The 12,414-nt window shown below is 38.7% G+C and overlaps 1 protein-coding gene across 2 annotated transcripts in view; it reads right to left on the bottom strand.

The window, feature by feature from the left end:
- mipol1 (mirror-image polydactyly 1) overlaps window positions 1–12,414 on the bottom strand; it is a 46,195-nt gene that overhangs the window by 33,395 nt on the left and 386 nt on the right. Inside the window, exons 1-2 of one of the 2 annotated variants that reach the window (XM_026934060.3) lie at window positions 11,879–12,411; window positions 7,791–7,882 (exon numbers count right to left, since the gene is read on the bottom strand). In XM_026934060.3, coding sequence (XP_026789861.3) covers window positions 7,791–7,882; window positions 11,879–11,973 — 187 coding nt within the window. In that variant the 5' untranslated portion in view covers window positions 11,974–12,411. Of the gene's footprint in view, window positions 1–7,790; window positions 7,883–11,878; window positions 12,412–12,414 lie in introns of those variants that run through there. The other variant, XM_026934061.3, reaches the window with a different exon arrangement.

The following is a 12,414-nucleotide window of genomic DNA, read 5'->3' as shown; positions in this document are numbered from 1 at the left end:
GAGATTCGCTGATCCCCAGGCATTAAGAGGGGAGGCACAATGACCTGCCAAATCTAGCAGGATGAGTGCCTCATTTTCCTGAGTTCCAGCTAATTTGGGTGTGGGAAAGCCATGAGCTCTAAGGAGAGGGCAAGAACTTCCAACTCCTGCCTTCGCTCGACAGCACGGCTGCCTCAGAGTGTGTTTTGTGAAGCCAAACAAGCAGCCCATATTAAACATATTAACCCAATAGTCCTATTATTTTAGAACAAATTGCAGCACTGCATGAGAAAAACACTGCACACAAAACAACAACCCCTAAAATACCAAAAAACAGCAGACTGCAAAAAATTAACATGAGAAATCTGTATATAACAAGCCGTGATAAGCGAAGAAAAGAATTTCACTCCTTCTTCTTCTAATATCTCTTTAAGAAATGAGAGCTTAATTTAGAGGCAGTTCTTGAATGGAATCACATGACATTCAAAATGAATCTATTTTATCTGGACATTCAGTGAACAATCTCCCCACAGTGTACAGATCGACAAAACCAGATTTAACTTAATAAATAATATTTTATTAGTCTTCTCATGATTAAGAGCAGGAGAAGTTACTCACTATATAAATATATAAAACATTTTATAAAAGATGTTTTACTCAAAAATAGGTTTTAAATAAATAAATATTTTTATAAGTGAAAAATTTGGAGTGTTCTGGATAACTGGATGCTGAAACCTGAAGTATCTGAAGTATAAACAGATTTTGGAATGGAAATTAATATTCCTGTTTTAAGCAACACAGTATTTATTGATGAGTTTATTACTACTGAATAATGTACATGTAATTTAGCTAATGTTTGTAGCTTGAAACACAAAGTTGTTTCAGGCAGAGCAGTTTGACAAATACTGTTTCTTTATATTTCTTTTATGTCAATAGTGAATATTTTTAGAGACTCTGTACTTTGCTGAAGGTAACCTCAAAATTGGCTCGGTAAATACTGGCTAAGCTGAGATTTGCATTGGCTAACATTTGGGAGGGAGAGGGAGAAGTTATTTGAAGATGAGCTTAATGCAGTGAGTAAAAGGAGAAAACAGGAGGGAGAAAGGTTTCGCTCATATTTCAAGGGAATATACCGTAACGTTATTGAAGCAGAAGCAAGGCAATGAAGACCTTTATACAGGTGTCTTATTCATAAATGTTCCTCTTACCACAGAGATTTGAATAAGGAATAAGTATTTTATTAAAACTTAATAGTTTGAACACATTTTCTTATCTATTATTTAAACTCTCCATTACATGGTTTAATGGAAATAATACAGTACATTCAGAGGTGAATAAGATTTCTAAAAATATGAGTCATTTATCACGTTTTAACATTAAGGCATTTTTAATAGCAGGCTTTTCCTTCACGTGATTAATTACTAAACTGCATTTCTTGATAAGTAACCTGACTCACTAAAAGTTCTGTTCAGTCATGATCACGTTGTGACATTAGAATCCTTTTCCTCAGAGTTTTGATTTATATGTTGATCATTTCACCACCCAACCCAAAAAAAAAAGAAATTCCTATCTGCGTAAAAAAAAATTCCAAGTTCAAAGCATGAGGTTAAAAGCATTTTAACCTGAGTGTATAAAAGTACGGAAAACAAAGACGTATTGTGGTAAGTAAGGTTGTGAAACCGGCGCAAAGTGGCGACACAAGCCATGAAGCTGCTATTAGTCATCTCAGAGACGCCGAGCAGGAGAGGTGGGGCTCAGGGACGGAGTCAACTCAAGGTCAGCTGTCTTATGAGAGACGCCTGGATCGGGAGTTTCACCCTCTCACCTTCTTGCTGTTTCTATTCACCTTATGCAACAGTTTCACTGAGTCTGTTACACAGACGTAAAATGGCTTTCAAATAACACTCGCTCACTGACAACATCTGACCAAGATGGAAACAAGAGTTTATGTGCCCTCTGGTCAAATCAAACCCTACACTTAAAAAGTCATTGTAAATATGAAATGTAAGCTCGCTTCGTTTAAAAAAAATGAAAACAGTCAAACGGTTACAAATCCAGCTTTATTGCTGTGCATGCCACCTCGCCTTGAGCCCAACACTAAAACACACACATAGCTAGTGGTGTGAGAATCCTCGGCAAACACGTCTACCTTTGTTCTGAAAATCCTTTCTCCAACACGCACTGCAAAGTTGAACTTTCGTGACGTGCCGAAGTGCCAAAGCCAAACAGAGCTTTTCTCTCTCTCTCTCTGTTTTTTTTTTCCAAAAGGATGAATGATGCTTGTGCGTCAACCTGTCCTTCAGGCAACCTAAACCTTAAACAGCAGGGCACTGAAGTGCCAAGACTGGAGAGTCAACACTCTAGAAAATTCCAGCATTCTCTCTCTCAACAGAAAGATACTAAGGAATAATGAGCTTCATCAAAAATATCAGTATTCTACCACCATCTCAATACAGCTGGTGGTACTGTGGGAGGCTAAGCCATGTAGGTGGTATGCGTGTTCACATCGAGATGTACATCTTTGCAAATATTTAGTGAGGAGCTGATATACAATTGAATGGCCGTATAAGTATATACTCTTTCGAGATACAGGCTCATATAAATGATTTCTGCAGGCTCACGTGCAGGTATGTTTTTCTCTAAGGAACAAGCAAAACTGAAAACTGACTTCCACAAAGACTGTCTCAAAATTTCAATGCACATTCAAGTTTTTAACCTTTTAAAAATAAGCACAAGGAAAAGTAGGGATGCTATAATCTGACGCGATTATTAGTATTTTTCCTGAATCATTGGACTGGTAGCAGGTTGGATTTTATAGTTTTCAGTCTGATCCCATGTCGCACTTTTTATTTATGCAGTGAATGCATGTGATGTTGACTGAGGAATTCAAGTAGCTTAGTTAGAATCATGACTTCCCACCATTAGCTAAAAGAAAATAATGAAAACAGGATGCCCTCAAAACACTGTCTTTTCAATTATTAAAATGAAAAACAAAAATCTTGAATCATAATAGATTCTTAACTGAATCCATATCTGTCAATACTCAGTAGCTCATATTTCAGTGTTGAGTACATTTTCCCTTTGTAGCTCAAAAAGTCACAACTTTTAGAAAAAAAAGAGGCAAAAAAAAAAAGCTAACTCTCCTTAACCTGAGAAAGACACCATGGCATCAGAGTGTGTTTCAGAGGGGAAATGTGTTGAAGGATTGAGGGGAGGCCAGGGCAACAGGACCAGGCACTCAGTCCTCATTACCACTTGATGTTTGAACACAGGCCACAGGAGAGACCGTTTGAATTGCTCCTTGTTCAAACAGTTCCCAAGCATCTGTGGTTCACACCAAAGCTGGGCCTGTTTGTTTTCCTCTCTGCTTCATGGACCATCACTAGGTCTCCCGGAATCCCGCAACTGGGTGGCAGCCTAGTTTGCATCGTGTGGGCGTCAGTTCAAATAAATGTAGAATGGAAATGCAAGTTGGGACAGAAACTTATCTTTGCAGTAAAATAACTGCGTTTCTCAAGAAGGAAATAATGAATGGAAAACAAAACCCTTTAAATATTAACCTTGATAACAGAAACCCAATGTATCTACCTGGAAATTAATTCTCATATCACGAATAGTTCTTAACGTAAACTATATTTTCGCTAGCCGGTATAATTTAAAAAAGGATTGTGATTTAGTCACAAACACGCAGTCTGACAGACAGTTTGTGTGAAGGGTCTTTGGTGGCAGATCATAGTAAGCAGCCTTGTCTCAGTTAAGCAATGCCCACCCTGGGTCTATTCCTTAAACTAACACACAGAGACAAAAGGGGACAGAGCCTATGGAATCCCTCGATCTGTGTGCGTGCAATTCTGCCTCGCTGGACCACCCACTTAGGCGGAGGGCGAGCCTATTAGGCCACACGGCACTCAATTCCAGGGATTTTGAACTTCAATGGGACCCACATGGAAGCCGCGAAACTGGCCGCAAACGCGCCTCCTGCCCTCCTAGGAGGCGAAGCACGATGCACAATCAGGGTGGGCGGCTGGGGGAGAAAAAAGACAGAATACCGCACCAAGGCTGTGACGTACCACCACAAGCTGCAGTTGTCAGAACAGAAGCGATAGGACTAAACAGTACATTTCCTGCCTGGGAGGCTGGTGCATAGGGAAGAGGACCAAAGGTTATGTCAAAGGTCGATCCACCTGCTAAGAACAAAGCATGTTGAGACTGTAGCTTTTTTTCCACCCTCCTTGTGAGGAGCAGCAATTCAGCTCCATAGGAAACATACCCTGTTTGTTATTATGGACTTGTGCGTGTGTGCACTGAATTTGGACTGCAAAGAACAATTTAACCGTGCAAGAAAACAACCCGTAGCCAGACCACAGATCAGTTGTAATAACACAGCCATGCCCATGGCGGTAAGCTTATCCCAAACAACAGTGGACAAATACACACAGCAGGGATGCAGAATGTAAAATAACACGTTCAAACACCATTCCTCACACATGAAACTTAATTCTGGATTAAAGTTGCAAATATAATATAATTAACTCAGAGCTATACAAGATTTACGCAAACACATTTATGCAAAACTGATCTGACTGTTCACTTGCCTTATTAAGCAACACAATGCAACTAATTTAGTGAATAAATGTGAGATTAATAACTTTTTACTTTTCATTGACCATATCCTTCACAGTGCTGTCCTGTGCATAAGCCTCATTGTAAAAGTACTTTTCTTTTTGTAGCATCTAGCAGGGGAAAAAGGCTAATCAGAAAAAGACACCTGACTCACATCTTTGGGGTGTGGCAAAATGTAATTATTTTTTATTTTGACTTCTAATTTAGTAGATTAAACATATGATTTTGATGCAATGTGTTTTAATCCTGATTTGCTCATCTAAAAACTCAGCCAGAGCACAGGCTAGTTTCTAGAGTGATTTAAATAGTGCTGTGTGATCTGACAACATGATACAGAAAACCCTTCACATGTTGAAATCTTGACAGTTTGTACACTATATAACTCTTAAACCTGAACTGAAGTGTCTTTCCCCTGTGCATGTATCTCACCCAGAAATAAAGTTATTAACAGTTTTAAACTCTGGTTACCCCCAAAAGTGAAAAAGGAAGAAAACTGCATATCAGCACCACAGACATTTTGATAGCTGGTATCTGATGACAAACTGAATTGATTAGGATTATGTCCATTTCACTAAGGCACGTAACTACCCAACTGTTAAAAAGCCTGACATTCACTGTGTGAAGAAATCACACTTAGCTAGCAAGGTTTTAGATATCTTTAGTCAGACTGAGTGTTTTTACCCCAGCATTTGTTAAACTGACTCCTTACCCAACATCGCTGCAGAAACATATTTTTCCATATTTAAAGGAAATAAAACCGTTGGCATGTTGTTTGTAGTCATGGTTTCTTAAAGCTGAGGTGTCAAAATATGTTATAAGCAGAAAAAAGTCTTTTGGCCAACACCTTATTTATTTATTCATTTATTTATTTGTTTGTTTAGTCATTTTTTGGCTGTTTGCCAGAATTCAGCCACAGTGGCACCCAGCAGTATTTTCCCAGCCCACTACATGTTAACTGCATGATACACTTTTATGAGTATTGTGTCTATTATCACTGTAACAAGTAACGGACATGACTTTAAAATATATTTTCAGCAATTGTTTCCATCTTCCCTTCTTATCCTAGCTAGATTCCTACATTTATGTAAATGTTGGGTTACATAAAACAATTTCTGAATTTTGGTTTAGACTTTTGGCAAAATATTATATCTTAGCAAGTGAAAATATTTTGAATATAGTTACATTTATCTAGTACTTCCTATTACAAGATAAAAAATATAAGATTAGTAAAACCTATTTCTAAACATTCTTTACTAATTTCGAGCTTGAAATAGTCTTGTTCTATTGGCAGATAGTTTTGCTAATTTTAAGCAATTATTCCTAGAAAGATGCAAAATAGTCTGCCAACAGAATAAAAAAAATGTAAAGTTTGAAATAAGTTTGATACAAGGGTTTGATCTAGAGCCACAAGGGAGATCTAGAGGTTCATCAGATGCTGCCTACATAGCCCTTATTTAAATAATTAATAACAAACTGTTAATTATATTAATACTTGCTGTATATATGAAATTGAATTTACAACAAATGAGCTTAGGCTCAGCTGGAATGGTTTCAGGTTTCCATAGCTAAGAGACACTGAACAAAGGAAAGCACTAAACTGCCCTAAAGTGTAGCTCATTATGAAATTTCTGTTTATGTATAAAAAAAATTGTGTGCAATGCTTACAGACACATTTATGCAGTCGAGTTGTAATTAAAACATTAACAGTTCAGATGTGGTGCACTTAATTACTCCCCCACCCCCCACGAGCACACTTGTAAAAATGGGCAGGCAGCCCTGTGTGCAGGTGCTCACACTTGCACGCACAACTGTTCATCTGAAGCCTCAGGTGTCAGGATACGGGCTGAGTAAGATCCTGTTTCAGGTACTGGCCTCCACCCATTTCTAGGATGCAGTGCTTTAGGTCGCATTGCACCAGGATGTCACAGCCTATCAGTGAAACGGCAAGCGAAGCATTACATGAAAAGCAAACACAAACAACACCAGAGGACATGGCATGAAGGTCACAATCCAAACATCAGCCTTGACAGCACACACTCAAGACTGCCAATGCATACATGACACTCATGTGACCACTATCTCTTTATCTAGATGTAGTTTTAGTCTCAATTGCAATGGAGCCAGAAAATGATTGTAACAAGCATCAACAATCTTAAACCTGCCACGTGATATTCAGTAAGACACAATCACTCTGTTTTTTTTTTTTTAAGGAGTGACTTTTTTTAGCAAGGATATTGTTGCTGATTTTAATAATTTTGGCATCTATCCTGCAGATAAAGATCACAGAGGTATTACACTGCAATTGTCCTTCAATAATACACTCTCTTATTATTTACATGCTAGTTAAGTCATTCATTCATCTTTAGTAACAGCTTTATGCTGGTCAGGGACACAGTGGATACAGAATCTATCCCGGGAATACTGGGCACATGGCAGGAATGAAGCCCTGATGAGACATGTTAGTTTGGTCATTATTACCATTTTCCTGATCTATATTTTTTCCCCTTATTTGTCAATAAACCATCATGACTATTTGGTATTATTACTGTCTCAAAACTTAACTTATACACAGGAGTATGTTGTATTAATTTAAAGAATCCCCCTTTCCACCAATTCCGACTAGGCTCTCTTTTCACAGTCAGTAAAACTGAGGGCATAACCCAGTCAGTGAGAAGTCAGGATGGTCATAACTATTTGAAATGGTAAGGCTGCCCTCTTGTGGCTATACCAAAGTGTGCACACTCATTCTGATGTAATACAGTTTTCAGTGTAATGCTGGATTTTTGAGGCTCTCTCACAGCATTTAGCCTGTAAGAGACTACCAGTCATTACCTAGTCAACTCCACCCATGATCATGCACATACATGAAACCACACCATGCATTAACAATAATGTCCTGACTCCAAAAACTGCATTTTCACTCTGTTCACTCAAACTGTATGCCACTACATCAATGGTGAAATTACAACCTAGGCATACTACTTAGTTGTGCATTATGTGGTTTGGTACTCAGTCTTGAATTTTCTCAGAATGTGTGTTGACTTGGCACTCACAACCATGAGGTTAATCTACGTGGTGGAGAAAAACGCAGCACAACCCACCTTACAAAAAGTTCTTCAGCAAGCAGCTTGCAACAGCATTCTTTAACTAGAGAGGCTGAACTGACAGTTCATATAATTCGAATATACCTTTGTACATATCAACAAGTGAATCCTTCAGCTCTTGTTTGAGCTTCCATGGCATCTGATGGTTTTCCTCCTCGCCCTCTGAGCAGCTCTCCCTGAATAGATGAAAAGAGGACATTAGAATCTCACTTACGCCATTTTCAAAATATTTGAAAACTCAAGGTTTTGTTGGACACTTAAAAGTTCTAGCTTGGAACACTTTGTCAAAAGCAAAACTTCTTGTAGGGTTTTCCAAAGAACCTTTAAAGGTTACTCCTGAAGTACAAACTGAAGCATTCTTTAGGGTGATAGACCTGCAGGCTTTTCATACAGATGTGATGTCAACATGCCTTAAAACAGTGTTCACAGTGTTGTGGATTGGAAAAACATATGGCTATATCTGATCTGACTGACACCAATCCAGCATTTCAGTTCCAGTATCAGACTCAAAGGGTCTAAGAAATGAAGCAGTTTGTGCACTGTGCATGGAAGGAATCCACTTGAGCTTGACATTTAAGCTACAAAGACAAGCCTGAATGACTAAAAAAAAATGGGCATGTGGTTTCTTTCTTGCATAGAATTCTTCCACTAATGGTTGATGTTACAATCTGAAAACCTACTGACAGAGAATAATATACAGGCTAAATAAGGTGAATTCATGTATTGTGGGATGTCAGTTAAACTAGGACATAATAACTGTTATACTGGACAGTAGCATTTGTTTTCTTGTGTGATAAATGAAAGTCTAAACTAATGTTACTAAGCCCTAAGCCCTTGCAAGGGAACTACTTGAAAGAAGTAACATGACTTAATTCATGTGATATCATACTAAAAGCGGGCAGGGCCAGAATTAAACAGGAAGTTGACCACAAAAACTCTGGTATGAAAAGCGAAGGTGAAAGTGAAAAAAGTTTTTTTTTTTAATTTTTTTTTTTTATTATTATCATTACTGATATATTTGCTTATTTACCAATCATAGTTTGGTCACTTGGGACAGCACAGTTCATGTTAACTGGGACATTCCTAAAGGAGTTTTCTACTGATGAAAAACACACTAAACTATTCTTGCCATCTTATAACCCAACCGTAACTATGATACATTTATTGTGTGGTCAGGCAAGACAAGCTGGTTTTTTGTTATGCTGCTAATGCAAGAAATTAGTGGTGATTTTCTGTGTGAACTTTACTTATCTGCTCATACTTATTTTCATAAAATATTGGTTATGAAACTTACTGAAGACTTTCTAAACCATGATATTGTGATAAGAAGTGAATTATAGAGTGTTACTTAGTTCATACAACATATGTGATGGTGAATTTGTAGAAGATTTTTGAGTCCGGTTACTGAAATTTGATTTACTGATACCATGATTAAGTATGCTACAGATAACAATGTGTCATTGAGGATAAAAGTCATAAACCAGTAAAAACAGCGTATAGGAACTGAAATTAAATAATGAGCATGAGCTCAAAGTGCAGCCCTTAAATACCCATAATTTAAGGGCATTTACATCCAAATCAGTTGAACGGCATAGGAATTGCTGCACTTTTTATATGTGCAGCCCCCATTTATAAAAACTAGCAAGCCACCTATCATAGCAATCAAACTGTTAGTTGGACAAACTAACAGTTATAAATTAAAATGTCATTTTTAATACTTGGTTGCATCACCAGACGCTGGGTTTCTTTCCAGGTGATGCTCTGCCAGGCCTTTACTGCAGCTGTCTTCAGTTCTTACTTGTTCTTGGAACGTTTTTGCCTTCAGTTTTGCCTTCAGCAAATGAGATGCATGCTCAAGGTCAGGTGACTGACTACTGGTCACTGCAAAATATTTCACTTCTTTAGCTTGAAAAAGTGTCGGGTTTCTTTCGAAGTATGCTTCAGGTCATTGTTCATGTGCATTGGTCATCACCATCCAATGGATTTTGAAGCATTTGGCTGAATCTGAGCAGATAATATAGCCCTAAACACTGCTGCTTTTGTCAGCAGTCACCTCATTAACAAACACAAGGGAACCAGTGCCTCTGGCAGTCATTCATGCCCACACCATAAGATGAAGTGGTACATGCTGAATCATGAGCAGCTCCTACTCTCCTCCTTATTCCTCTCTTTCCGTCATTCTGGTACAAGATGATTTGTCTCATGATGTTGTTCCAGAACTGTACAAGGTTTTTTTTTTTTAAGATGTTTTTTTTTTTTTGGCAAACTCTAATCTGGTCTTCGTGTTTTTGAGGCTCACCAGTGATTTACATCTTGTGGTAAACCCACTGTATTTATTCTGGTGAAGACTTCTCTTGACTGTTGACTTTGATACAGATATGCCTAACTCCTGGAAGCTGTTCTTGTTCTGGCCAACTGTTTTGAAATAGTTTCTCTGTCATAAATCAGAGTTGTTTTCCGTGATCTTCTGAGCCTTTTTCGTGTTTCTGAGCCCACCAGTGCATTGTTTCTTCCTAAGAATGTACCAAATAGTAAATTTGTCCACATCTAACGTTTTTTGCTACTTCTCTGTTGGGGTTGTTGATTTTTCAGCCTAATGATGGCTTGCGTCACTGGCAGTGACAGCTCTTTGGAGTTCATATTGAGAGTTAACACCAACACATTCCAAATACAAAAAGTGCTGTAATTCGTACACCTTTTATCTGATTTGGATGTAAATACCCTCAAATTAAAGATGAAGGTCTGCACTTTGATTTAATTTCAACTCCTATGCACTGTGGTAGACAGCTAAAATAACAATTTACATACCTAACTGTACACTTTATAATCTATTTTTTTGGGTTCATCAGCCGTGCCTTCATATTTGTAATATTTTTTAAAAAGTTTAAAATCACTTTAGTCAAAATCAACAAAATATGTAATTTGGCCAGGGGTGCCCAAACTTTTGCATGCAACTGTAGCTGAATTCAGCCCATATATGCTGTACAACCTTACATTTTCCAACACTGAACCCTACTACCTACATTCACTGAGCACTTTATTAGGAACACCTGTACACCTAATCACTCATGCAATTATGTAATCAGCCAATCGTGTGGCAGCAGTGCAATGCATAAAATTATGCACATATGGGCCAGCAGCTTCAGATAATGTTCACAACACTTTGAACCTTGAGGCGGATGGGCTATAACAACAGGAGACCACATCGAGTTCCACTTCTTTCAGCCAAGAACAGAAAGCCGAGGCTGCAGTGGGCACAGGCTCACCAAAACTGGACAGCTGAAGACTGGAAAAATGGAGCCTGGTCTGATGAATCTCGATTTCTGCTGAGGCACACAGATGGTAGGGTCAGAATTTGGCACCAACAGCATGAATCAATGGACCCAACCTGCCTTCTGTCAACAGTCCAGGCTGGTGGAGGTGGTGTAATGGTGTGGGGAATGTTTTCTTGGCAAAGTTTGGGCCCGTTAATACCAACCAATCATCGCTTGAATGCCACAGCCTATTTGAGTATTGCTGCTGACCACGTGCATCTCTTCATGACCACAGTTTACCCATCTTCTAATGGCTACTTCCAGCATGACAATGCACCACATCACAAAGCAAAGTTCGTCTCAGACTGGTTTTATGAACATGACAATAAGTTCAATGTTCTTCAGTGGCCTTCCCAGTCACTGGATCAGAATCCAATAGAACACCTTTGGGATGTGGTACAATGGGAGATTCGCAGCATGAAAGTAGCAGGAGGAATCGTGTCATGCAATCACGTCAGCATGGACCAGAATCCCAAAGGAATGTTTCCAACATCTTGTGGAATCCATGCCATGAAGAACTGAGTCTGTTGTGAGAGCACAGGGAGGCCCTAGCCAGTATTAGTACAGTGTTCCTAATAAAGTGCTCAGTGAGTGTATATTGCATTAAAGATTAAATATAAGAGGCCTGCGCTGTCCAGTTTTTCAATTCACAAACTTAATTTGTAAAGACATACTAATAAAACTAAATTTAGTAAATTAAGACTAATACACCGAGGTAACGGTATGTGTGTTTGACCAAAAGGAAGAGAAGAGGACGCTACAGCCTGACATCAGTGTGACCACAAGCTGCGCTCATCAACCCCTCAGCTCGCTCTCTCTCTCTCTCTCTCTCACACACACACACACACACTCACCTACCTTCTGGCACACAGCTCATTCTCCAAACTCGAAATTTTATGTTTCGCTCTCTGGATTGCGGTTTTAACATCGTGTGCCATGCTGTGACAATTCATAGGTTAAACCTGCGAAGTCGTCGCTAACGTTATTTGACCATCAGACTCTTGTTCTATGCGGCGTCTCCGCTTACACTTGCAATGTAATGCAACTTGATACAAGACAACAAACTCCTCACATCAGGAGCCGACACACACACACACACAGGGGAAGAACACACTCTGACCTTAAAAATGCAAAAGTTAGTCGCAGCAGTTAGGCTTCTTTCTAACTAGCAAGAAAACCATTTTCTTGTATACAAACTCCATTTTAGCAATTTAGCTTACTAGCTTGCTAGCTAGCACCGGTGCTTTCTTTCTAGCTGTTTGACTCCTTTTACTGGTTCTTCTAAGTCAATGAGTTAAAGCTAACCAGACTAGCTCACTGTTACAAGTTACTTGAAAACAGGTTATTCCAGGTTATTAAATGAATGGCAAAGTGAACATAGCATTAGCTGTCAC

The sequence above is a fragment of the Pangasianodon hypophthalmus genome, chromosome 10 (genome assembly GCF_027358585.1).
Source record: "Pangasianodon hypophthalmus isolate fPanHyp1 chromosome 10, fPanHyp1.pri, whole genome shotgun sequence".
NCBI lineage: Eukaryota > Metazoa > Chordata > Actinopteri > Siluriformes > Pangasiidae > Pangasianodon > Pangasianodon hypophthalmus.
This window is presented reverse-complemented; position numbering and strand designations above follow the sequence as displayed.